The sequence below is a fragment of the Serinus canaria genome, chromosome 3, assembly GCF_022539315.1.
Source record: "Serinus canaria isolate serCan28SL12 chromosome 3, serCan2020, whole genome shotgun sequence".
NCBI classification, from domain to species: Eukaryota; Metazoa; Chordata; class Aves; order Passeriformes; family Fringillidae; genus Serinus; species Serinus canaria.
This window is the reverse complement of record NC_066316.1, coordinates 50249727-50277004: the sequence shown is the minus strand read 5'-3', so window position 1 is coordinate 50277004 and position 27278 is coordinate 50249727. Positions and strand designations below refer to the sequence as shown.

Below are 27278 nucleotides of genomic sequence, written 5' to 3'. Positions count from 1 at the left end.
TGTAGCATGAGTTTCTCCAACACCAAAGCAAAATTACTTGCTTACCTCGCTGATCCACGGGTGATGATTCTGTGGAGTGTGCTGGTTGGTTCTTTTATTGAGCTCTGCTACAGTCTGTCTTTTGGTAAAAGGATTCTTGCTGAGACCTTACACATTCATACAACCTAGTGCAGCTGGAGCAAGGCAGTGCTCAAATATAATTTTCTAATAGGGGAAGTGAGAGGGGAAGGGAAGGCAAAGCCTTGGTGCAGGGAGAGAGGGGTTAATTGCTGTAGTGTCAGTGTGTAAGGTGTAATTAGTTACTGTGCTTTGCTATGTGCAACACCACTCCTTTCTCCTTCCTTGGTATATATTCCTTAGACTAATCAAATGTCTTAAAAAATACAAACTAGATGTTTTATTATGCATTTTTGTGTATTTTTAAAACTTTTCTTTATGTAGGAGATGTGTGATATTTGTGAGGGTGTGTTTTGCTCCACAAGCAATCAATGCTGACTACAGCAGCAACACCTTAGTAATACCATAATCCTACCTATTTTTTTTAGTAGTAAACTCACAGTGTTGTATATATTTGTGTTTGTAGAGTCCTGTCTCTCCCCCTGAAGAAGAAAAGCTTATTACCATCAAAAGGCCTAAAAGTCCAGCTACAAATGAGTTATCAGATATCAACACCCAAACCAACTGGACTAAGTCTCTCCCACTGCCAACACCAGAAGAGAAAATGCGACAACAAGCGCAAGCCGTCCAAACAGATGTGGTTCCTATTAATGTGACTGGTAGGCTTTTAATTTCAGTAATTGCATTACACTGATGAGGGAGGGCAGAGATGAAAGGGGATCCATACAGTTGGCTAGTCTTTGAAAACTCATTTATTCAATGCATGAATTTTAAATTACTTACCACACCTTTCTGTGAAAACCGTTTTGCATTTAATAGTGTAAATCTGTACTTAATTAGAAAATATCAAAACTCCTTAAAATTATCATTAATGGAGGTAGTTAAAATATGTGGGCTTGAAACACCATTAGATATTCATGAAGTGCAAGAAGAGGGCTGATAAATAGCAGTGTTTTGCTATGGACTGCATGGAGGATATGTAATTGAAAATCATGTTTTATCCCTGTTTTATGATGATATTGTAAGATTTTCTTCTAGAAATTTTATTTTAGGAAGGTTGTCAGGAACTTCTGTGTTCCAAAGACTAAATGTTACAAAAATCAAGAAAAAAAGCTCTAGGGTCTAATTTTTATCAGCAACAAAAGTTTTTAAGTGTCAAGGAGAGTAGGGTTAGAACAGCAGAAGTTAGTGATACTACACCTTTGAGCAGTACTCTGGGTAAGACACTCCACTTACATACCCATAATCCACATCTTCTTGTTATGAACGGTGTATTAACTCTTCATTTTGAAAATGCTCTTTGATTTTACAGTTGCAGAACTCTCACTCTGTGGAAGTTAAATTACATTAAAGCCTAATGCTGAATAGATACTTCATTGTGCATAAAGTAGAATTTCTGTCAAAGATGGAATTACCGCTTTAGTTTATTAACCCCTTTTTTTCTGCACAGTATCAAGATTGTCTATTATTAGTTAATTCAAATAACTGACTGCTTGCCTGCCAAAGCCAGGATGATATTCAATATCCAATTTATTTCAAATGCCATATGGCGTGCTCTGACTCCATGCTTACTCTGACAATCAATAGCTTGCAATGTTTGGTTTTATTTTGAAAGTAAATTAGGTTCTCTTTCCCTTCATGACTACCAATGCTTTTTTCACCTGTATTTTTGTAAAGTAGTATTTTAATTAGTATTATTTAATAGTATTTAAATATTCTAGTAGTATAGGAACAGGACAGCTGTAACAAACATTAGCAAGCTCTGAGAAATCAACAAATTATTCCTTAAATAGTAGAAAGTATTTGAAGTATACAGATGAAGACAACATGAAATTATGAGTACCCCACCTCTGGAAAACTAATAAAAGGAAAATACATGCAATGCTGAAATGTTACTAGGCCAGTTGATATTATCTAGGGAATTTAGGGTACAGATGCAGAAGGCCAAGTTACGAGAACAACGGATAATCTGAAATAATCAATAAGCTTGAGCAGGGCTTAGATACTGTGACAGCAGGAACACAGTATACTTAGAAAAACAGTAATCTGTTGTTTGATTTAATGACCCTGCATACTGCAAAAGATATGGGAGAAGTAAACAGGTGAAAAGAAAAATGAGGTAAAGGGATCAGATAACTCAGAGAATTAATTCAGCATCATATGGAACATTACTTGTTTGGATAAATTATGCTTGTGACTTCAACCTCCATAATTTGATTGGTGTAGCAAAGTTTGTGTCCCCTGAATTGTTTAGCCAGGACTCAGAAAACTCAGCAATTCTCAACTTTTGTGATGGAAGTGGTGCACATGCATATTATATCTCGCTTTTCTGGAGTGTGTGATTGGGCACTTACTCCCTTTTAAACACAGTAATTGGAAGAGGTAGAAAGGGAGGGCATTAAAGAAGACTGTGATCTGGTCTCCAGGATCCACCATTCCCCTTCCCTTGAAATAATTGTATTGCTACTGTGAAACAAGGCAAGCTTGTGAGCCACACACAACATACAGAAAATGCTGCTGTCCTTGTTCCTTTTAAAAAGTCACAATCTGCTCCCCTCCTCTTCTCTCCCACTCACCGAGTAATTTTGTTTTGTGAAGTTCCTTATGTTACTGCACGAGGCAGGAAAAAAACTGACAAGAAATCCGGTGCCGTTTGTTCAACATAACACAGAACAAACCGTTGAGGATTTTTGTTTTGATTTGACTTTTTCCTTCACACACACTTTTTTCTTACTCTCCCAGAAGAGAGGTCAAAAAACTTCTGTTTTATTACTCCTGGCATGAAATGAAAGGTTAACCTCTGAAGAGGCTGCTGGCAATTGATAACGTTTTCAGCAGTGCATTAGTGGTGATTCTGCTACAAAGGCCTCTCACGTGGCTGTGCAATAAATGCTCCACGAGTTCAGCTCTCAGTGCTCTTTGGTGAACAGATTGCAACTAATACAGTAGTCATAAAAATCTGTTGGATAGCCTGAAGGTGCAGGGGCATTGCATTAAGCTTACAAGCTGCTGACTAGACATCCAGATTTGGAAGTGGTTTCGGTCTCAGAGTGCTTGGGCTGAACTTTATTCTGGAAGGGGTTGGACTGAATTTTTCAGTGGTGGCCAGTCTTTGCATTTACATATCCTGTGGGTTAAAAGATATATATACATATACATATATATACATATATATACATATATATATATATATATATAATGGTGTCTGTTCTCATGGGCTTTCTGGAACTAACTTTCTTTCCAGATGGAGAAGTCTGGTAATGGTGGAGGTGATCAGTGCCAGGCTGGATCCTGCAAAATATTTAAGCATTTGCTTGAGTCCTGCTTGACTGACTTCAGTGAGATTTAAGTGCATACTTAAATATTTTCTGTGAATCCAAGGAAACTGAGTATACTGCACAAGAGACAACTAAATAAAGTATTTAAGGAATACCTAGATGATTTATTTCAAATCTGTAAGAGAAGGAGAAAAATATTCTTAAATGTGTAAAATATACTTACCGTTGATATCCATATTTTCTAAAATGAAAAAGATGACAGTGAAGAAATAAAAGACTGAGACATTCTGATTTTGCTTGTTGGATTTCACTGAAGTTGCTATTTTGAAATTCTAAAGATTCGATTCTTGGCCTTTGTGTATCAAAAGCCATTAAAGATGGATTGATTGAGTTAGCTTTTAGGTAGCTCATTTGGAACTAGTTACTGTGAATCATTTGACACAGTAATATTTCTCCATGGCCATCCTGTTTGTGCTGTCTGAGGCTTCATGTAAAAGATTCTCTCCTTGTTTGCACCCTCTGCTTACCACTTACATTTTGTTCCAGCGTTTTATTCAAAGCTACATTGCAATTTTCTTGTAACGCTCTCAGGCATGATTGTCAGCCTTTGAGTGGATAAAAATGTGTTCAGAGATGCAAAGCTTTCTCCTTCAAATGTGGTTAGAATTATTTTTATCATCCTGCTGGACAGGATAACCTAATGTCCTGACTTTTGCCCATATGGGTCCTAGCATTCTAGTAGTGGTGCTGCCCAAGACAATGGATAGTTTGTCTCAATATTTCAGGGCTTCTAAGCCAATGGGATCCATGGCTCTCAATTTTATAGTTCCCATGGGCTTCCCCTCCTCCCTTAACCTGACTTCAGTCAATCCAAAAGTTGGACGAAACTGGCATTTTGTAACTGCAAGGATTCCACTCAGCAAAAGTACGGGCTGTGGTCAAGGCTCCGGTCAAACAGAGTCAGAGTCTTTATATTTACAACATGGTAAATGAAAATGCTGATTTTTTTTCCTTGCATTTTCACAAGTCCACATGCTGTACTTCAATATATGACTGTGTCTTTAACTGTTATAGAGGTAATGAGGTTTTCTATGCTACTTGCGTGATGCACATCGTACTGATGTGCAATCAGCCAGGGGTAATTTTATGATGTATCAGTTACCATGCATTAATCACTTTTTAGAGGTAAATAATTTGGTCATCAATTTTCAGAAAAAGTATAAATTGGAAAAAAAACACATGCAATGAATACCAAGGTTTTCCTGCCTTTAAGTTTTAAATTGATCATCTACAGGACATTGAGCAGTGCTTTAAAATGCTTAAACTTGTAAAAAGGGAACTTACATGTGAGCTACAGGGGGTAGCTGTTAAAGTTTTAGAAGTGGCAGAGAATTAACTCATGATCTATAGTGCAATCTTTATCTTACTGCAAGTGAAATGGCCAAATTATAAACCTCTAAACAAAAGTGAATTCCTAAAGAAAAGCTTCTTTATGATAGTGGTGCTTCTGGGTCCCATTATGATACAGCACATGGTCATCATAAGGCTTTGTCTGGCAAAGTGCACTTACACTTTTTTTTAGCTCTTGGCATTGTATATTTTTATAATCATCTGTAAAGTTTCAATTTTAAGCAGCTTTTGCTCTAAAATATTTATGAGTCCACGAGATCAGTTTGATCTCTGTGTGCTCCGTAGTTCTTATTTGTATTCATGTTAAAAGATCAACACCAGAAATGCAGTACACTTGACAGGTTCAGAGGAACTTGGAATGAAAAAAAGGGCCTCATGCGAATTAATGATGGAGCTGTGCAAAGGCATCGTAATAGCTGTTGCCAATAGCAATGTCTGTTGCTGCATAAACCATTGTGATCTTTCATTTTCATGAGCAGATTTGCTTTTTCTGCAGCTCATTACTTGAAAAGAAATTGACAAAATCACAGAAAAAGCTATGAAGGGCCAAATAAAAGCAAGGATTCTCTTTGCTTGTGGAATTAGATTTGCTCTCACCAAATATGAATTGGGCTCCGGAAGTCAAAATTCCTTTTAAAACATGCAGTAATGTGTAATGGATATTTGTGTCTAAAGCCTTACTGTGACAGTGTGCTGTATCTTCCTTCAGTGTAAACCTTCATTGTAGGACCAAGCTAACACCATTTATTAATGCCTTTTTTTCCATTTCTACAACAAAACTAGTGGAAGAAAGTGCATGATGTCAGTGTGCTTGGAAGTAATGTTGCTTTGCTTGTTCTACCATGTATTAGGGGAGAATTTCGACCGCCAAGCCAGCATTCGGCGGTCTCTAATTTACACAGACACGGTGGTAAGACGGCCGAAGAAAGTCAAAAGGAGAAAGACTATTACAGGAATCCCTGACAACATACAAAAGGAGCTAGGTATGGCTCATCAGAACTGTATTCCATCACTGTTCATTGTCACTGCTTATCATTACTCGACTAATAACATCACCAGTGCTCATGAAACCAAATACAGTCTGATAGCCTATTTTAGTTCCAAAGATACGTGTGCCTCCTTGCCACCTCTTGCATTGGGAAGCTGGGACCTTTAATCTGTTGACTTCGGTCTGTTAAAGGGAACAAGGTGTTTGGAAAATGGTGTACTGGTACAATGAAAATCTGCAGGGATGTAAGGTGTCTGGACTTTATTGCTTTCCTTCAGATTTGGTCATCTTCTCCAGGATGTTCACCAAAGCAAAACTGAAGTGGGCAGATGTTTTGGCTTGTGAGTAATTACTTAGTGGAGTAAATCAATTCATGGATGCCTTCCTGAATCTGCTGAGGACTGCATCAAGAGTGAAAAACCTCTTTTCAGTGTTGGCAACCCCTTAAGTATCAGTGTTACATGATTGGCAGTAACTTACCTGGGTTTATTAGCTATTCCATATATTCTAAAGGAAAGGGAACGTTCCTTTAGAATATATGAAAAAGCTAATGAACCCAGGTAAGTTGTGTTTAATAAGAAGGAGGACTGCCTGAGGTAGTGTAGATGTGACCTGTATCCTTCCCTCTTGGTAGTAGATGTGAATTCAAAGCTGATGAAGCAGTCTGAATTTTGGCAGAACTTTCAGACACTTTTTGCAGAATTCTTTGATTTAAATTGTGTTAATTTTTTTAAAGTTATTTTAGTTTTTCCCAGATTATAACTTCACAGATAAAAATATTCCCCCCCTCGCCTTTTTTTTTCTCTCTGTAAAGGAAGAATATGTTTTAAAATAGTCTGGCAGAACTTAATTTTGGTGCTTTCCATGTGAAATCATCTCATATATTGATGGTTTCAGTAAGTTTTACTACCTTGCATGTTGCAGCTATTTTCTTTTTTAATTGTGTTTTCAGTTCTTGGTGATTTTTCTGGATTTTTCAGAAACAGAAGCGTAAATCTGTGGCTTGTTTGGATGGGTTTGAAATGAGGTAGGGGGTCAGGCACAGAGAAAGCCAAGAAACAGACAATTATGAGCAGAGAAGTTTGTGAGTGGAACTGTGCTCCTTCAGCATCTGTAATGAAACAGTGCCCTGCCATGGGAATCCTCTGCCTAAAGAAAGCATTTACAAAATCTTTAGGTTGCATTTGTGACCACTTCAAAAAGATGTTTCATGCTTTAAGACATCAACTGTAGTTGTATTTGGTGGAGTAAAGAGAATGCAGTTGGCATCTATCCTAAAAAGAATTCTTCAGTACCTTCATGGAAGTTTATGACTTTTGCCAATCTGTTCACTAAGGGTGACAAGTTTTTACCTTGATTTCCATCTTTCATGTCTGTGCTGAGCACATTTCATGTTGCACTGCTTGAAGGTTTTCCTTGGCTTCTATTTTAAATGGTGGACTGGCAGTATCCCACTGTCGTAGATCTCTCTGGATGGTTCCCTTGCCCCTAACCTGCAGGCACCTAGGGCTTCAGCCATCTGCCTTAGGGCATAAATTGTCTGAGAAGCTCCATGTTAGTTCCATGGTGGTTGCATCTCTTCCAGGGAGCAAATTGTATGCCGGGAGAACTCTGTGACAGTAGTCTTCATCCTCTTAGCATATTGGGTTCCATCACAGGACAGAAGGTGCACTAGAAAAGAGTGATAGTGTCTTCATCTTATACCTGGGGAAACCACTGCTGCAGTGAAGTGACCTAGCCAGTCAGCCACCAGGCTGCTGGCAAGGCTGGGAATAGCTGCAAGTCTCCCCCATCCCTGTTCAGTGCACTTTCTGCCTTTTCTCCCCTGTCACTCCCCAAATATTTCTGTAGCAGTCCGTTCCCTATTTCTCTTACGCTGTCCCAAAACAAACAAGGAGTTGTTTTAAGACATTCCACAGTTCATTTGATCGGAACAAGTATCCGGACTAAACTCCAAATCAAGCAATTGCATTATGCCTGTTGACATTCTCCCTGTGGTTTCAGCTGAATAAATCTCTTTGTTTCTCCCCTAAAGCATTGCTGTGAATGGCTATAATATTAGTACAAAGATAAAAATCCCTTGGTACACTAGAGTTGCTGCATGCAGGCTAAATAACCAACATATACAGCAGATTCTTGTAACCTCTTGTTTATCCTTCAGAAGGAAGCAGAAACTTGAGAGAACCTCAAAGCTTCAACCAGACTTGGACTATTTTCATTTCTTGTGAGAGAGCCTGGAAGAACTTTTGTGAGGCCAAGCTGCTGGGGTTCTCCCTTGGCTGCTTTGGGTCCTTTGGGACAGGAGACCAAGCAGAAGAGAAAGCCTGCACTGGCTGCTGGCCTGAGCTCACCGGATGTGGTGTCCTCATAGAACTTAGCCAGACATACTGAAAGGAAACATTAACTTCACCCATGTACTCAAAGTGTCTTTAAACATTCCTACTTTTTAGCATTGAAATTCTGTTGTGTTTTCACAGGTGTCTTCCAGTGATGAACCAGTCTCTCTGTGTAGACTAGAAAAATCTGCATTAAAAATTCTGCATAAATGAAACGCTATGTGGTAGATGGGATTCTGAGACACACTAAGAATGTGAAGTGTCTACCAGTTTAGAGATGGCAGTTACTTTTTGAAGTTGCTTTTTAACTGCAGCACCCTCTCAAGACTATTTAGCACAGTGACACCAAAGAAACAGAAGAAGGCAAAGCATTCTTCTCTCTGCTAAACACAGCAATGAAAAATAATTAGTTCTGCATACTTCTGAATTACCTTCCTTGTCTTACAGAACATAAATATTACACACATATTTAATGGAGTCAGTGTTGGGTCAAAACAGCAGAAAGAGCAAAAAACTTTGAGACATTTTACTTCAAGTGCTCTTGGTTTCTCTGCTCTGTTGCCATTATCCATTGTTTCTAGATGTCTTCTTCAGATGTTACCTTATATGCACACCTATATTCCCCCCTCAGACAAGATTATTCCCAAACATAAGTTTGGTAGAGATGAGCACCTTTGGAAGAACCTGTCACTGGCCTTGCTCATTTCTTGGCCCTTGGTTATCATCAGCTCCCTTCACACATTCCAGCTCTCCAGATGAAGAAAAGGCAGCAAAATTCTTTCCACCTTTCCATGGTCCTTTCTTTGTGTCAGTGCTCTAGGGTCTGGCTCAGACTAACTTTCTTTTTGTAGAAATTCCAAGTTACCTGCTTGTGAGTGTTTCTCCAGAGCTCTGCACCAGTGCAGTCTCAGACACCAGTGGGCAGCTTCTGGTGTCCCAGACTCTTTCTTTGTCTTGCAGGAGAAGCAGGTCTCAGACCTGACTGTAAACACACCTCACCAAAACAAGGGACAGGAAAACATCTTCAACTTTTCCACCTTTTTATTCCTCCTTCTTCTGACAGGCGTTTTGATGGGGTTTTTTATTCCCACAGAAAGTTTCTGTCCTCTTGGTTTCCAAAAATGTCTTCTAATTTTATGCTCTGTGTGTACTTGCTTTGGATTATTTAAATCCTTTTTTTCCACCTTACAGAGCCAGTCCTTTTTTTACATCTTACAGATGCAATTCACAGTCTTTTTGGTTCTGCGATTTTCTTGCCCCATGTACTTTTTTTTCCCCTTCTTGACCTAAAGGTTCAAAGGGTCAGAATGACCTCATACTGTTTTTTCAGCTTACTTTCCTACCTCACTTTTTCAGTAGCTCACTTTACCTGTAGGATCTCATGTCAGTCATTGGGATGGAGACTACTGACGCCTCGACTGTCAGTCCTTCATTTGCTTTCTTGCTGTGCAGCTCAGACCCCTGGTGGTACCAGCTGGTGTCTCAGGTATCATTTGGGACTGTTGAAGCTCTCTGTTGATATGCCTGAGAGGAAGCAATTCCATCTCAGCAACATGGGGGCAAATGAGTCCTTCTGATCTTTTGAAACTCAGCTATTCTATTAAAAATGCCTCTTAATTGATACTCTTCTCCAGTTAGTTCCCTCCAGGGCTAGCAGTCACTCAAGTTACAGGTCCCATGGGTAAGAAAAGTCCCAGATACCCATTGGTCCTACAGAAATGCCACACAAATACCCAGCTGTTTTCACCAAGTAATTCTGCACCTGCTTCTATTCTGAACTTTAGCACTTAGGAGAGAATATCTCCGTTTCAAAGTTATTTTGACTAACACTGGGTTTCTAATCTTTCATGATTATACATTTCTAGCACTATCCATCTATAGATTAGGTGTTAGAAAGCAGATATAATCTGCTTTTTGATACTGGGAAGATGAAAAACACAGATTCCAAGAATATAAACTTGACCAGAGGCTGTTAGGTTAGAGAAATGAACAGAATCAAGAAAACTTGAACTCCTGATATTTACATCAGAATTCTCCCTATCAGGGTGGCAGTGATATGTACAAGTATTCAAGATTTTTTTTAGCTGCCAGTGCTGAAAAGTTGCACAGGATTCACTGCAATATTTTTCTTCCCCTCTGAGAGATTACAGATGCTTCATGGAGCACAGTGAGAGTTCCTTAAAATTGCCATAAGCCCAGTGTACTTGTCTGTTTCTTGTTGATTGTCTGTTAAAATCACTCAGTTTCTAATTGCTGGGATAGAACAAAATAAGAATCTCTGGGGTTTTTTTGTAACACAAAACTGTGGTGCCTGCACAGTGACTTAGCCAGTTCACCAGGTTTGCAGGAGGATTGCTAGGTGGGGCATGAGGAGGCAGTGAGAGCAGCACACCTTAGGAATGTGCCTGTGGCATAAGAGACAAGTGCTTACATTAGAAATGGTTAGTCAGAAGGTAAGAGAGACTACTTCTTTGTTCTCGTTAAACAGGCGTCTGCTTTGTGGCACCAACACACACGCTGTTTATCTTTCCAAACCCTCAGTTTCCCATGCTCATTTCAATGCAGAGGACCTTTCGTGTGATTCTCTGCAGCGAGCTGCTGGTGCCACCAGATCAGCTGGAGTCACAGCAGGGCTGCTAGTAGCTAGGCCCCTGGGATTATATACAGACACACTTTCTTCCCCAACAAATTTGCCAGATTTCATTCTCGATACCTGTACTCTCTAATTAGCAACACCAGTGACTACCAGAGTCCACCCAGAGTGGGTGTTCTTCACTAGCTGCTGAAGCCTGCACTAAACATGCACATGAGTGAAGAGCATTTGCCCTAATTAGGAGAGATTTGCAGAATAATAGGGTAATGAAAAAGAAAAGAGCATAGATACCGGTCTCCTGTGGTGGACATAGCACTGACTGCAGTGCTGCTGGACACAGGATAATGCAAAAGGCAGACAGGATAATTGTTACTTTCAGCCACATTTATCATGCACCCAGTTTGCAGCTACTTCTGACTTCATAATGTTCAGCATCTGTAACTTGATGTCTGGTTCTGCAGCATTTTTTGCTGCTGTCTGCTCAGACCTCCCTGCAACTAGATGGACTTACAAATGGTATTCTTTAAAAGATCTCATTCTGTTCAAGGATTTTGGTGTTGCAGATATCTTGTATCTTCTTACTACTATTTATTTAAGTAGGTGTTTTCTGACAAACCTAGCATTATCAGTGTACTTAGTCAAAGGTTTGAGCTGTCCCTTAGAGTGGGATTGTCTTCTAGCTATAGTACCAACAAAGATTTCAAGGGGTTTGAAAATCCTTACTTTCCAGTATTACTCTGGAAGTGAATGAGGGTTTTACAGTGCATTTGTAAATTGCAAATAAAATACTCCTTGCTACCCTCCTCTGAATTTCACCAAAATCATAAACACCTCAGCATTTTACCAGTATACCTGAGTCTTAAATGTTCCTCTGGTTGGTTTTTTGAACCATTTTCCCTGCAGATTTCTGTTGTCCCTCTTCAGAAAACAGAACTATGAAAAGAGTAAATCCTCACAGCTTTGCATGAGATTGAGCATACATGTAAAGCCAAAACCAAAGCTGATTGAGTTTCAGAATATGCTGCTTTTCTAAAAAAACCCAAAATTTAAAACCTCCAAGTTATGTTCCTGTAATAGTAACAAGAATGCAAAATTCCTTCCCTGACCATAGCCCATAGAGTGATTGAAGGATGTAGCCCTGTAGTTTATATGTGTGAAGCTGGGCTGTCTTGCCCTTCATAATCCTGTATTTATTTGGGCTCTGAGTCATTTAAACTGGAAGAGGCCAGTCTTCACACCAGTGCAAAGACTTGCCCTTATGGGTTTCCCTTCAGTAGTGTTGAGGTTGGGAACATTTGCTGCTGTTGAGTCAGTTTATGCAGTTATGCATTTATGGTCCAGCCTAATATGCAGAGCATATTAGGCTGGATCATAAATGACATCTATTCTGGTAACAAACCTGGGGTAGGCACTGGTTCTCAGCAGCATCCTGCAGCTGGTTGTTGATGCTGCCCTCTTGTGAGTGTACTGCTCTGGCTGGGGCAGCCAGCAGTGCCCAGGCTCTGTTGGGGTGTGTCCCAAGGGAATGGGCAAGGCTTGCTGCACCAGGCATTTTGGTATAGCCATCAGTGGCCTCCTTTAATCAATGGCCTTTTTTATTCAGTGCCATTAATTTTCTTTTTCAGATAATCACTGTGCATTTACCATGAAGAGTATGTCCCAATAAATGATTCTAACTCTCCTTGTTTTGGAAGGAGAAGGGGAGGTTAGCAAGTCCAGCATTGATTCACTTCCCCATTTACCTTCTCTAGCAGTAACATTTTGAACAGACATAAAAAACCCATCTGCATTATACTACTTGTGAAAGAGGGTGCATTTAGCTCCTTCTGTGAATACAGTAGAGACATACCCCATACAAATGCTCTCAGCCACAGGTCAGTGTGTGACAGTATTAGATACTTCCTGTAGTGCTGACACCTTTGTCTCCACCAGCACTATCCTTTTGTCTCATCTGCATGTGTGTTTGTGTGCGTGTGTGTGTTTCACAGTGGCAGAAGAAGAAAAATACCCCGTCTCTTCGGTCATTTACAAATCTTGGCATGCAGATTTTTGTTACCAGATATTTTTAATTGACCAACAGTTAAAATTGGTTATGTCATGGTTCCAGAAACATTTGTAATGTCTGTTTTAATGTTTTTCTCTGTCTTAACCAAAGGGGTGCACTGATTCCATAGGAGAAAAATATGCCTGGAAAGGATGATTATTTTTCTTACTGTACAGTTCTTAATAACTGTATACAGAATATGCAAATCCCTCTCTTGGTTGGCTGCAGTAGTCCATCTGTTCTGACAGTATCTCATATTAGATTATCCAAGACATTTGCCAGCATCTGAGTATCTAGCTTTGCAGCAAACATCTACCAGAAGCAGAAAGAGGCTGCATTTTTATGAGAGCAAGAGAATTTTCACAAAGCGAGCTAACCAGGCTTCAAGCTGCTGAAAGACTACTTACATGCCTGAGGAAAAGAAGTAAACAATCTTTTTTGTGTGTGCTGCTTTAACTGTAGCCTTTTCAGAGCGCTCTTTTCCTTACCCTAAATGCCTCTTTTGCCTGCCAAGAATGAGGATGATTAAATGTCCTTTAAGTGGTGTTTTTAAAGCTGCATGATAAGAATACCTATCCTCCCAATGCAGTTTCATATAGTAAATATGAAAGAAGAACATTCCTTTCAGGCATGCTACTTTATTGCTCCTGAGACTCGCTAAGGCAGAGACTTGAAATAACCAGTTCTCCCCCACAGTGACATATGTGTAGCATCCTTACCAGCATCTCCAGCAGCATGCCTGCCTCTCTCTTGCTATTTATACAGCAATGCAACTGAGTTCAAAAGCAACAGCCTTACAGAGACTAATTTTAAAGCAGTCCTCTGGTTTGTGATTTTAAAAGGTGGCTACCAATAAAATTGTCAATTTAAAAGAGCCCTAAAATCCTTTCTGTTGACCCAGTGATAACTATATATTGAACTAAAACTGATTTTCCATTGTCTTCAAAGTTGGGGGTTGGGGGGAGTTATGCCATTATGTGATCATTCCTTCTTTTCTAAAAGTGGTTATTTTTTTATTTCCTAATGGTGCTGAGGATGAGACAACCACCAATACCAGCTGCTTCTTTTCCCCAGTTCTTAGTGGTTTTCCTTTATGATAAATAGAAAGTAGCTGTATGGAGGAACGTTATCTAATGGTTTTCTTTGCAGTGTTGATAATGCTTATATGAATGCTGTTACAGCGTATGTATTACTTGTGGTAAAACAATGCATGTTTCCATTTGTTAGCATTCTTTCAGACAAACTGCAGGACTTGGAGAGCTATCTGTGTCTCCTGAGATATTTTTTCCTGCAGTGTAATGCTTGTAAAAAGTAGATCCTTTTATTCATATTAGTCTCCAGATTTCCTTCCCCTTTTCTTTATTGCATGAGGCATTAGCATGGGAACGCACTTCACGTTTCTCAGGCTTTTGTCTGCTCCTGCTGCGTTGCCTGCTGGAAGTCAAACAGTACTACTTGGTTTCTGACACAACTGATTACTATGGAAATTATTACCATGTCATAAACAGAGGATTTCATGTGTCGAATGTGCCGCAGGAACGCAGACGATTCTGTAAGCAGAAGGTTCCTGGTAATAAGGAAAAAGGGAAGAGAAATGCAGAAAACAGATGATGCCTCTGCAAAATCCATTGTTGCAGATTCTTCTTCAGAAGGCATAAACCTGCAGGAGCATGGGGATTGAGTGGTTTGCTGGGTTTGCTGTATTTTTTTAAATGAGTGAGAAGATAAATGTGAATTTGCGCTTCAGGAAATAATTATTTTATTTTTGACTCCAGCAGTTGGTACTGGCCAAAGTGATTTCCGAGGGCATTCCATGTATGTCCCAGATCACTGTTCCACGCTAGGGAGACTAGACAGCTATCGCTCCGCTATGCAGCGCTCTGAAACCAAGGACACCAGCTGCCAGACTGAGGAAGTTAAAGTTGTGCCCCCTTCAATGAGAAGAATACGAGCACAGAAAGGACAAGGCATTGCAGCCCAGATGTCTCAGTTCTCCAGCTCATCTGGAAACATGTCGGTGATGAGTGATTCTGCTGCAGTTATATTTGCTTCTCGCCAAAATAACGACATGGGTTTTCACAGCTTGCCTCGGGTTGGTGCAAGAGTGTCTCTGCAGTCCCTAGATCAGACACAGAGCATGATGTCAAGGCAGACAGAAGACATTGCTGGCGCTTTACCCCACCAGATAAGTAAATTGCAAGTGGATGACAGTGTTGTGCATCTGAGAAGTAATCCCATGATGGGGACCCTGTCAAGGCCAAAGTCCCAAGAGGTGAGAATCTGTGACAGCGAGAAGTCCTCAAGCCCAGCATGTGTGGTCTCTCCTCATGCCACTTACTCAACAAGCATCATACCCAATGCCACACTGTCATCCTCCTCAGAAGTTATCCTTATTCATGCTGCCCAGAGTGTTGGATCATTGGATAGTAAAATGTCCAGCTCCACTGCCTTTCCAAATCCAAGAGACAATCCTGCTGCCAGCAATGCAGTAAGTGGGAAAGAAGATCACCATTCTTCAAGTGGTAACTGGAGTGAGAGTAGCTCCACACGTCACTCACAGACTTCAGATACCATCCCATCTAGCACTGTCATGATGCTTTCTCTTGGTGACTCTGCTGTCTCTCTAAGCACTCCTGGGAATGCAGAGGCTGGGTCTCAGGGCTTGAGCTACGGCTGTAGGAACGCTCCTGCTTTAGCAAGCCCTTCCCAGGACAGCGATGGTCGGAGCGAATCCAGCTACTCTGGGGAGCGAGCACAGGCAGCAGTGAGCAGCACAGAGCATTGGTTGTACAAGTCTTCAGAAAGCAGCGAGACCCCTTCACGCAAGGTGGTTTGTACGACACCAGGCTGTGCCACGCCCCGTAGCAACCTGAGCAGCAGTAGCTTGGAGAGGACATCAGTCAGGGATGATTCTACTTCCCTGTATTCTGTGGACCACGATGGGTATTATGGCTCCATGCATATGGACTCTGGACTGAAGGCAGACATGCCGTGCAGCAGTACTAATGGCTTTGAGAACCCCAGAGACAGCGTGATAAACGTCTTCGAAGGAAAGGAGAAGAAGCTCCAGGATGACCACTCAGGCCAAGGTGACAAATCCCTTGCAAGAAACATCTCACTGAAAAAGGCGAAGAAGCCCCCTTTGCCACCGTCCAGAACAGACTCACTCAGAAGGATGCCTAAGAAAAAAGCCCAATCCAATGGACAGATACTTGATGAAACCCTCATTGCCACTCTCCAGCATTCTCTGCAGCTGAATCTCAAGTGCAAAAATGGCAGCTCCCCTTCCCAGAGCCCCTGCAGCGATTATGAGGATCCCTGGGTATTGCGCTCCCGCAGCCAGAGCTCGGTCAGTGCGAGCAGCAGCATGATGTCCACCACTGCTCCAAACCTGTACTCCATCTGCACAGTCACTCCCTCCCAGAGTGAAACAAGTAGCATAAAGTCAGAGTATGCTGACCAGTGGGGTTACTACAGTGACTATGCTGCAGTGGCAGATGACCAGGTGAAATCTCCAGTGACCCATTCTGCCAGTACTTCATCTGCTCTCAGTGATTACAGCATCAGCCACTTCAGTGATGGCTCAAGGGCTTCTGTGCCACAAGTGCCCAGTGGACTGGCCAAACCAAAGAATGCTTCTCCGGAGAAATCCCACCGAGTCACATCGCCATCGAGTGGGTACTCCAGCCAGTCCAATACACCCACTGCGCTTACTCCAGTGCCTGTACTTGTAAAGCCTGCATCATTAGGAAATGGGAAATCCAAGCTGAAGCCTAAAGTGCCTGAAAGGAAGTCCTCTCTTCTGTCTTCAGTCTCCATGTCTTCGTCGTCCACTTCTCTTTCTTCAAATACATCTACTGAAGGGAGTGTGAGTGTGAAGAAACTGGAGCCTGCCCTGAGCCCTCCTGTGGATTCTGGTGCACCACCACCACCTCCTTTTTCAACATCTCAGCATTGCCCTGAACTTTCTCCTCCTCCTCCTCCTCCTCCAGCAGAAGTAATGGATCTGTCACCATTGTCGACCTCTCCCACGTTCCCCCCTCCCCCACCAGAAGCCAGTGTAAGTTTAACCTTTGCCCAGACTGTCCCATGGTTTCCACAAGAAGCCTCCATCAGTTCATTCTCTTCCTCTGTTCCTCTTCCTCCTTCTTGCCCCTTGGCTGTCCCACCACCAGCACCACCGCTTGATCCCAAAATAACAAAAGGTGCAGCATTACACCCACTGTCTTCTTTTAAGAAGCGCAACCAGGAGGACTCTTGCTACAGTCCATTGAAGCAGCCACTCAACAAGCAAGATTCATCAAGACCTGTGATGCCATTAGTAACCACCAAAGCACTGCAAATGGTGCAGTTGAGGTCTGTGAAAAAATCGACAGAAGGTGAATCATCAACTGAATCTGCTTCTGAAGCCCCCTCTCAGGAAAAGGGTGCTGTAAATTCATCATCACAGTCTTTGCTAAAGCCATCTCTCTCACTAAAACTCAGTACCAGCTTAGGTGATGAGGAAGTGAAAACTCAAGGCACCTCATTTAAAAATGCAATTCAGACACTGTCTCGGGGTTCTCCTCTCATGCTCTCTGATAACACACCTGTACTTGACAGTGATGAAAAGCCTGTGAGTGCAGTAGGTCTAAAGAAATCTTCTGAAGGTGATGCTCTGGGGTCAGTCACCGATGACACACCTGAGTCCTCAGTGCAGAGTGAAGACTTCCCTTCTGGCATGTCACTTCAGGGGTCACCAGCATCTCCTGACAAGACTCAGGTTGTATTGCCAAGCAAGAAACCACCTCCTATTTCAAAGAAACCCAAACTGTTCCTTCTGGTACCACCTCCACAGTTAGACCTTACAGTGGAGAAAGCAGCTGAAGCGAGTGATACTGCCAGAAGCCCAGCTAAGAGAGACGCTGTGCTTGCACACTCTGTGGAGGCGAGAAATTGTCTTACAGATGGACTCGGTTCTAGCGAGATGGACTCTGGCAGCCTGGTTCCTGAGGGAGGAGCTGCTGGATTCACCTTCTCTGAGACAGTGGGAGCGAATGCCTTTGTGGTACAGCCTGCTGCATCACCAGTTCAAGAGGAGCCCAGGCAGGAGGAGCAGTCTGCTTTTGATGAAGGAAGCAGTTCAGGCAGCAGCCAAGACAGTGGCAGTAGCACTGACGGGCACCCATCTCAAGAGAGCGAAAGTGGTGAGTCTCTTTTCTCTGACTAAATCAGATGCAGCAGTAGCTATTTTGAAGAAGGTGGGGATCCTAGTGTTGAGGTGGCATTCTGTAGAGGGCAGATCTTGTGACTGTTACAACTAAAACAAAAAAAGAAAGTTGCAGGGATCTGATTAATACTGTATGACATTTCATACAATTCCTTTCTGACTTCTCATTGTTGGAGACACGGAAAGGAAATGATGCTTTATTTAACCATGCTAGTATTAAAGCATGCTATGAAAGCAGGTAATTTGTAGGTTCTGCTTTTGCATTTTAGTGGAAATGTTACAAATTTTCTTTTGTTACTGTTCTCCGCCTGTTATGCTTGAGCAAGCACAGGCATGCATTTCATGCACTGCAGTTCCCTAAGCAAGCGTTGATCTGAAATCACAATAATGACAGCGCTGCGCTCACTCAGTCCATCGGATGCGTCTCCTCGGAGGCAGCAAGGGCTGGTTTCAGGGCTGTGTGCCCGTGGGGTTCGCACGACACACTGACTGTGCTGTTCCTTCTCTTTGCATAGTGGAGGTGTTTGAATCAGACACAGCCAGCAGTTCATTCCTTCCAAGCAGTAGTTATGGGGAAGAGACAGACGGATTGGCAACCCCAGCAAGACCAAGGACTACTGAGGATCTTTTTGCAGCCATTCACAGGTACTGTAGAAACTGCCTTTCCTCTACTGTCAGGTCCGGTAGGTCTCTCAGAAATAAATTTAACGTTTTGTTGAACTCCCAGTTACAACAGTCATGGCTTTAACAGAAAGCACATATTTATCAACTTTCTACTAAGGCTATACGTGAAAAAGATGAGGAAAAGAACTTGCATATTACTGTTTTATAAATGTATTTAATTCATTCTGAATTAAGCCCAACCAGATTAAATAGATGTAGATTATATTATAAATACCTTGCCCTTTAAAGTATCAATTTACGTCTAGTATTTATTGTACTGTTCTCAATCTGCCATATTAACTCTACTGTTGCTTTTTCTGTGTATCTTTTTGTTTTCATTCTCGTTCTTCTCCATCTCTTTTTACTCTCTTCGCTGCTTATATGGTGCAGTTTGGGACAGAGGCTCAACGCTAATGCTTCATGGCAAGCGTGGCTGAAACTGGCAAGTAACACAACATGTCAGTCATATGGCAAAACATATGGCAAACGCTGGATTATAGTTTGCCATAATCCAGCCTGAGGTCGGGTATTTTGTGTCAAACTGGCTCATGAATGGAATGTGCAATACTGGCTCTATTGTTAATGGCATTATTCATTTCCCTTGAAAACAAAATCATCCCGAATGGCAGCTAGATTTATGTGCTGTTCACGTTAGGTACTCAGAAAGAAGAAAGCCCAAGAAGGCCCTCAGGACAGGAATCCCAAAGGCAGAGCCCGGACCGCGGGCTCCCTCGGAGCGGCGCTCCCGGACCGCGACCGGAGCCGCCCGGGCCGGGCTGGGCTTGGCGCCAGCGCCATCGCGTGGCTGCGCCGCGCACTGCAAGCCGCAGAGGGGCCACCTCCCTGCCCGGGAGTGGGGAATTATCCAGGTGTTCAGTCAGTCTGCACATCTGTGCATCGGCAATGAGGGACGGGAAGAGAGCATCTGGGAGCTGAGAGGCTGCAGCATTTTGGATGCAAATACAATTTTTTTTTTTTTTAAATAAGTCTTTTCCAGACATTACAAAAACTATATATATCATACTGGCTTTTTATAATTTACTGTTACCCCTTAGGATTTGGCCTGGATTAGCCATTCTGAAAATGGTCTGTTGCATTCATGTTGCATGGCACTCTCTAAAACTGTGTCAAATCTGGCTTTAGAATGAGGTATTCTGGCCAGTAGCTATTCTCCTTTATGTATGCAGATAGAGAGTGGATTTCTGTGTATATGCTCATATCTGTAATTCATGAGTTTGTGGGGAAATGGACAATGGAACTGGATGTGACATACTTTGAACTGCTTGACACATTTTTTTTATTATGACCTTGCTTTTGCTGGCTTTGGACTTTAACCACTTTCTTCCTTGGTTACTAATTAATAAAAATAGTTTTGGTTTTCCCCCACTGTTTCTAAGAGATATTACTTCAGTAATTGGCACTCTTGAATATATAATTTGGAGCTAGATAATAAATTTAGTGGTATGTGCGTTAAGGATAGGAAGAACAGACCAAAGTTTTAAGTCATAGTTTCGTTTGAACACACACCCTATCTGTGTCTGAAAAGCCACCAAAACCAAATTTGGTTCTTAATTTCAAGTTTCTTCCATAATTCACACATATTGAGAAAAGCTGGCTAAGCGCTGACAGCAAACTGACTGCTCTGCACTGCATTCACAGTCTCACCAGGTCACTCCAAGCTAGGATAACAGTCTTTCCATGCAGATCTTTGCAACTGATTTTTTTTTCCAGTTTAATTTGGGATATGGTAACAGTACAACCCCAGCACAGCAGTGTTTAAAGATACCCTTAGGCAGCCAAAACCCTAATGAAGGAAAATCTTTTCCCTGTAACAAATGCACACAAGTGCTCACACACAGACTCGCAGAGCATCCAAGCACCAAAGTCATCTGCTGCCTACAGCACTAAGGCACAGTTAAATCTAGATGAGGTTCCCACATTGGCTGCTCCTGAAGTCATCATTCTGTCTCTTTGCTGGCTTCTGTGTCCGTTCATTCTCAGGCTGAATGGACATTGGTATTACATTCTTATTTCAGAAAGACAGGTGGAGGCAGTAGCAGCAGCTGAAAATAACAGCTGGTACAGCTGCTTGTGGGGGCATCACAAGTGAGCTATGCATAAACTTCACCACTTAGGGGAGAGACAGGATTGCTCCAAAATCTTGGCGCAGCCTATAGCAATGTCTGTTGTTGCCACCTACTCAGCTGATGGGTCCTGCTTCTTTCTTTTCAGGGTTTTCTTAATTATCAATAGGCTGCGATGCATGAACACATTTGAGCTTGCCTTGGCAAAATCTCAAAGCTTTTAAGAAACTAAAGTTAAAGATCACATTAAGTAGAAATCTGTTTTACAAGGGGAATGGTCTGGTTTGAACAAATGCTTGATAAAAATTAATATGGAGTTTATAGGATTTTAATTTTATATCTCTAAGAAATCTGTAGACTTGTTTTAAGCTTCTGCCAAAATACCATATTTAAAATTAGGCTTCATACAGTCCTTTTTAATTAATTCTTGCTCAGTCAGCAAAGAAACAAAGCAGCTGTACTACAGCTACCAGGCGTGTACACTTCTTTAAGACTTCTAGAAATTTGAATATGAGGCAATAAAAGTCCAGTTTCCACATATTCCCAGTTCCATGGTTATCTTTTTTATTTTTTTTTTTTTTTTGTGTGTTGTCCCTGCACTTCACATCTAAATAGACAAACACTCCGCTCTTTCATTTGGAAAGATGACTTTCTTGTCAGGAAGTTGGTCTCTCCTTCATTTAGTTGAAAGTTGCAATGACAGAGCACCAACATAACTGTGAATTTTGTCTGTGCATATTGAGAGGAGCTGGAAAAGTCTTTTCTCTTTTTATTTAATATTTGGATTAGGGAGGGGGTTTTTCAGTAATTTAATTTAGAGTTGTTATATGTGGCTCCTTTTTCTCCATCTTAAGCAGCAGTGTTTTGCTGTGGCCTTTTTTTCTGAAGGAAAATGCACTAAACTACAATTCTAATTTTCCAGAGAGTGTCAAATTATAAAATGAAACAAAATAACCATATACTCTAGATGACATATTTTGAATCAAGTCCCCAAATTAATAGAAAAACAGCATGGATTATAAATTTTTATGGCACATTAGTCTGAGCAGTTGAATACTGAATCCAGAAAACCCGATTCACTAAATTTACTAAAGTGTTTTGAACATCAGTGTTGCCAGTTTTAGTAGTTTCATTGTTCCAGATTTGCAGAAAAAGAGTAATAAACTTATCCCTCCAATACCTGCATTAGTGCCTGTACAGTTCTGGTGGTGTTCTTACTCATGCTTTAGATTTAGATCACTTCTCCCTTTTCCCTGTCTCTGCTTTAGCTTAAATTCATTGTCATCCTTCTAAACTGAGTTTAATTAGAGGAGATAAAAAATTTCATTTTTGTGTCATCCTCTTTTTTTTGTATGTGTTTCAAACCCAGATCCAAAAGGAAAGTCCTTGGCCGTAAAGATTCTGAAGACGACCGTACCCGCAACCATTCTCCGTCGCCCCCCGTAACTCCCACTGGTGCTTCCCCAAATCTAGCTACCCTCAAACAAGCCGGATCTATCCAGAGGAGCGTTCGCAAGAGCAGCACCAGCAATGACAACTTCAAAGCCCTGCTGCTGAAGAAGGGGAGTCGCTGTGACACCAGTTCCCGTATGTCCGCAGCAGAGATGTTGAAGAACACGGACCCGCGGTTCCACCGGCCAAAGACAGACGCGCCCCCTGACCTTTCCGACAGCCCTGCCGGCTGCTCGCCCAGCAAGAGCAAACGGGCCCAGGAAGAGTGGGCCAAGAGTGAGGGCCTGATGCCAAGGAGCATGTCCTTCTCTGGCACGAGGTACGGCCGGTCACGGACGCCCCCGTCTGCTGCCAGCAGCAAGTACAACGTCCGCAACCGCATCCAGAGCAGCCCCATGACTGTCATTAGTGAAGGAGATGGGGAAGTGGTGGAACAGTCCGAGGGCAGGGTCCGGAGGACTTTGGAAGAGCAGCAAGAGGGGCAGCTGGATATGTTTAACAGTGATGAAATGGACATGAATGACTTCCCGTATGCTGAGGAGGCAGGCTGCAAGGAGACCTTGGATCCAGCCCATGTAGACTTAATGACTCAACCAGGTGCTTCAAGGAAGTATGTAAACTCTTCAGCTGAAGAAAGTTAAAAGGCAGTGTGACAAAAGGCTTTGGATATTAGTCTAGAAAATCACAGGGACTAGATTCCAGAAGAAAGCCCAGACCAGGACAAGGTTACTTTGCTGAGCATTTATTCCACGAACTGCATGTGTATGTTTAAATGCTAAAGCGACGATGGTTCTGCATGGTTGGGTTGGGGTGGGGAGCACTTGCTTTGAATGAGTGGTCTGTGGCTTCAAGAATGTTAACAGAATTTTTTGTGTAAAGCCTTAGAAGTCCTCTTGTGGGTGGGGTGGGGAAGTTTTCTCAGAGTCTGTAGGGGTGTGAAGTTTTTCTTTTTCTTAAGACTGCAATTGTGCAAGCAAAATTTAGGAATAAGCCTGAAATGGGAAGCTCCTGTGGTACAGGCTGGACATTTGGTTCAAAAGCATTGTAGTGATGCAGCATAGTGCATTTGTTAAGCAGAGGGAGGCACAGTGAGGCACATTCACCTCTGAGAGAAGGTAGCAGGGTTGGTGCTGAGGTTACATGGCTCCTTATTGGGATGTGGCCCAGCGTTTTATGAGGCATGTCCTGCTTGAGCAGTGAGCTCACCAGGTTATGGATTGGTCCAGGGTACTGTACTTTTAATTCTTTTTCCTGAGGGAAAATGAACTGTGTAGTTAAGGTGGAAAAGGGAGCTGATTTTATAACACACTACTAGCTGCTATGCAGCCACACACCTTCACTTGGTGAAACACACATTTTCAGGTGAATTGCTTCCTTGACTGGAGTATTCCCTTAGATAACTAGAACAGCTGGATGTGTGTGTGGAGAGTTCCACCAGACATCAGGAAAGTGAGAGATGAATGAAGCAGTGTACTGCCAGAATTTGGAAGGGTTACTGTCGTGGTTTGGGAACGGTATTCCCCAGTATTGTGTTCCCACCAAAACACTCCAAACCATGTACCCACTCACTCACTCCTCTCTCCTCTTATCTCTGTGGGTGGCTGGGGAGGAGAATTGGAGGCACAAAAGGTGGAGGTTGGGGGCTGATAAAAGAAAAAATTAATGGAAACAACAGTGAAGTAAGAGAATGGACAGTAACAGCCACAATACCTAGAGTGCTCACGAAAAAGGTGAATGGCTCACAGGTGCCTGCTCACCACACAGAGTCCAGTAAGGTGTGACCTGCTGCCCCTCTTCCTCGTTCCCAGCAGTGTTGTGAGGTGGTGTAGAATAACCTCTGTGTCCTGGCCACAGCTCCTCCTGGCTGCTGCAAAAAATGAAGCCTGTCCTGGCCGGAACCAGGACAATTGTGTTTCTGAATCAGAAAGAGAAATTTGACTTGCACTACAAAGCTGTAGGTGGAGCCCGTCTTTCAAAACTGAAACTTGGGAATTGTGTTTTGCCAGAAATCTTTCATGTGTCAAAATGGGGAAACTATTACTTTGCATCACTTGAAATACAGATACTTGCTAACTTTTGGTTACCAAAGAATAAGTTACGGTTACTTTCCTTTCTGATTTGCCTGCAGTATTGCTCTTCTTTTTTAACCTTAATAATTTAGTAAGGTTCATTTTTATTGTATATTTTACAGATAATAAGAACATTTAACGGTTTTCCAATTGTAAAGAAGACCATTAATTAAAACTGAAATATTGGCTGGAGTTTTTGGTTCTTGGTAGGAGTGAAGCTTTTAATTTTTAATAAGAATTTTGCATCATTTGATGGCATGCGCAGTTTTTGTATTGTTTGTAAATATTGAAAGTTGTTAAAATATCTTTCGATCTCCTTACCGTAGAATTTTTACATTTTTAGATTGCTTTTAAGAAGAAAAAGCACTCTTTGTAGATTATTTATTTTAGAGAAATATGCTTGTAATCTCTTTCTTCAATCCTTTACTTGTTAGTTATGTAAATTTCAGGGGCCTTCGTTTAACTCTTCCCTTCACAAGAGGGGAATAGTGCTGAAAATGCTGTGACTTTGCTTCAATAAAGTAAAAGCCTGCCAGTTGCCATATTGTCTTTTGAGTCGATTAAAATCTCACATTCAAAAGATGTGTCCCACAGCGTATGGCAACCCACTGAATGCCATCATCCATGCATCCAGCTACTAATTTCCAGTTTTCATTGCAAAGTTTACTAATTCACTTTAGACACAACTAAAGTGTACTCACACATCCATCCCATTTTGGTATCAGTTTTGAGACTAAAAGAATTTAAATAATCCTAAGCTTTTTCCAGTGTCTTTTGATTCTACTGCTTCTGTCCTACTTGCAACCTGTCCCAGAAAACTAAAATTCTTGGAGAACCAGATTATAAGCAGAGTGAGTGAGAAGTGAAATGGACAAGTTGAATCTATCTGCATTCAGTGGAACAAGGGTGGTACCAACTGGTGCGCAGCAAACTTTCTATCTATATCTATCATATGATAACTATATTGAAAGAACCATTGGATTTTTAAAAATTAATTTAAAACCAAATTGGATGAAGCAGATTGTTTCAGCTATTGTTAGTATTGAACTACAGTCTGTTACAAAGGGGTAGCAGTGGCAGAATGTTTTGCACTAAACATCTTGCCAGTGTTGCTTTGGTCTGTCTTGCTCTGCTGATCTCATGAAACATGAAAGGACCAAGTCCTTTTCCAGCAGGTGCTAAATGCTGGCATGTCCTCGTGCCCCCATCCTGACAGGATAGTGTGTAAGAAATAATACTCAGGCTTTGTTTGTTGTTTACAGATGAAATCTAAGATGAATCATCTAAGAGAAAAATGAATGCACTGGGCAAAATTGTAGCTCTGGTGCCTGCAGCTTCCTCAGCCGTTTGTAGCCCTTTGCATCAAGTGCCTGTAGGGGTGAACATAGCCAGCTTGTTCCCTGGTGGTGGCCGGCTGATGCTGCCTCTTGTTTTTGTGGCCTATGCAGGGAACTCTTGGGAAAAGCCTGGCTTAAATGCACAATGTCAGTGCAGGTAGATGAGATTAAACTTGAATGCAGCACAGGCTGAATTTCATCTCTGGCCACAGGAAGCCTTGATGCTGCTCTTTAACCCACACCTGGTGAACTTGGGCTAAAGCTCATGTTTTGGCTAACATGCAGAAGGCAGTGTTTATGCAGCCCTACTGATGTTGCTACAAGGCTGCGTTTTACACATTGCAAAGTGTAGTGAAGTACCTTAGGTGTGCTGAAATGTGTTTAATGGTGCTTATACCATTTACTTTGGTAGCTGATGTAACTTTCTTGCAGAGGTGTCAGCATGTCATCTCCCTGGAGGCAGAACTGGTTAATTATTTTGTCACAACTTCAAAGTTACTTTCTTAGAAAATAATGTTCCTCCATTGGGAGATTTTGCAGTTGAAGTTTTATTGGTCTACAACTTTAGATTAAATTTAGCAAACCTCTTCTAAAGACATCCAGCGCAGAAGGAGAGGAGGCCACATATGCAGACTTGGTTGTGCTGAAGAAAAAAAGCAGACATGTCATCCTGATGCTTAATGCATCATACTGTCACAGGGCTTGTTTGGAGTTTACAGCTGGTCTGCAGTTTGCCTCTAAAACAAGAATTTATTGAAGCTAGATGTGAGATTTATTTCTGGTGTCCATTTTACTGGGAATGGTTTTCAGCTTCAGTCTTTTTCTAAATTCTGCCCTCTGTTAACTCATTTCATGTTTTGTTCCTTTATGTTCAAAGTTCTGCTGTCAGATGTAGGCAGCCCAAACAACCAGAGAATCAGAGCCCTCCAGTTACTCTCTTAATGCATTCACAAGGCCCTGGGGCATTTATAAGCCTTCACTGCTGTTTGTACACTGGAAAGGAGAACTTATTACCTTAATTGAAATTATGGAGGCTATGCAAGGAGCAATAGCTTGGTCAGAGGAGGTTTGGAAGGCTTCTGGATATCAGTTAAAAGATTTGGATAGAAGTGGATTTGATGAAGATGGGACTTTGAGAAACCAGGACTGGGACACTGGTGAAAGAAGGCACTGGCAGAAAAGGTGAAGCAAGGAGATTACAGAGAAGTACAGTGAATGCACAGACTAAGGTTTGGGGTGGGCAGGCTAGTGCAGATTCTAGATGATAAAGTTTCAGCAAGTACAGAAGAGAGAAAAAGGCAAAGGAACAATGGAATAGCCACAGCAAGGAGGAAGAAAAATTGTAGCCTGTGTGTTTCATCCTAATTCAAAGGGTGTAGAAGGCGGAAGTCAGTCAGACATGGTGGGGGAGGGGGAAACACCAAAGCCCCCACAATTTAGAAAAGGAAAATGAGCAAAATTGGGTGAGCTTAGAGAAGCAATAATAGGCTGGAGTGAGGACTGCTCTAGGAGACCTCAGGTAAGACTGGGTAGGTGGCTCAAGCACAGTTCTTGGGAGGGTTCTATAGAACCACCGTGCCTGAAGTCTGGAAAGAGTAAAGGGGATTGGGAAGATTAAAGCTCAGATTGATTTTGTCTAATTTCTACCAACAACTCTGCATCCACTGCTTCCAGTGTACTGGGTGCAGGTCTCCAGAC

At 41.8% G+C, this 27278-nt stretch overlaps 1 protein-coding gene across 6 annotated transcripts in view; it reads left to right on the top strand.

Annotated features, from left to right (window-relative positions):
• Nucleotides 1-24785, top strand: part of NHSL1 (NHS like 1) — a 175212-nt gene extending 150427 nt beyond the window's left edge. For 3 of the 6 annotated variants that reach the window (XM_030235435.2, XM_050971900.1, XM_018917008.3), the window contains exons 4-8: nt 584-776; nt 5657-5788; nt 14542-17952; nt 18491-18620; nt 22092-24785. In XM_030235435.2, the coding sequence (XP_030091295.2) occupies nt 584-776; nt 5657-5788; nt 14542-17952; nt 18491-18620; nt 22092-22815 (4590 nt within the window). In that variant the 3' untranslated portion in view covers nt 22816-24785. The remainder of the gene's footprint in view (nt 1-583; nt 777-5656; nt 5789-14541; nt 17953-18490; nt 18621-22091) is intronic. The other 3 variants (XM_030235437.2, XM_030235439.2, XM_030235438.2) reach the window with 3 other exon arrangements.
• The last annotated feature ends 2493 nt before the right edge of the window (nt 24786-27278 follow it).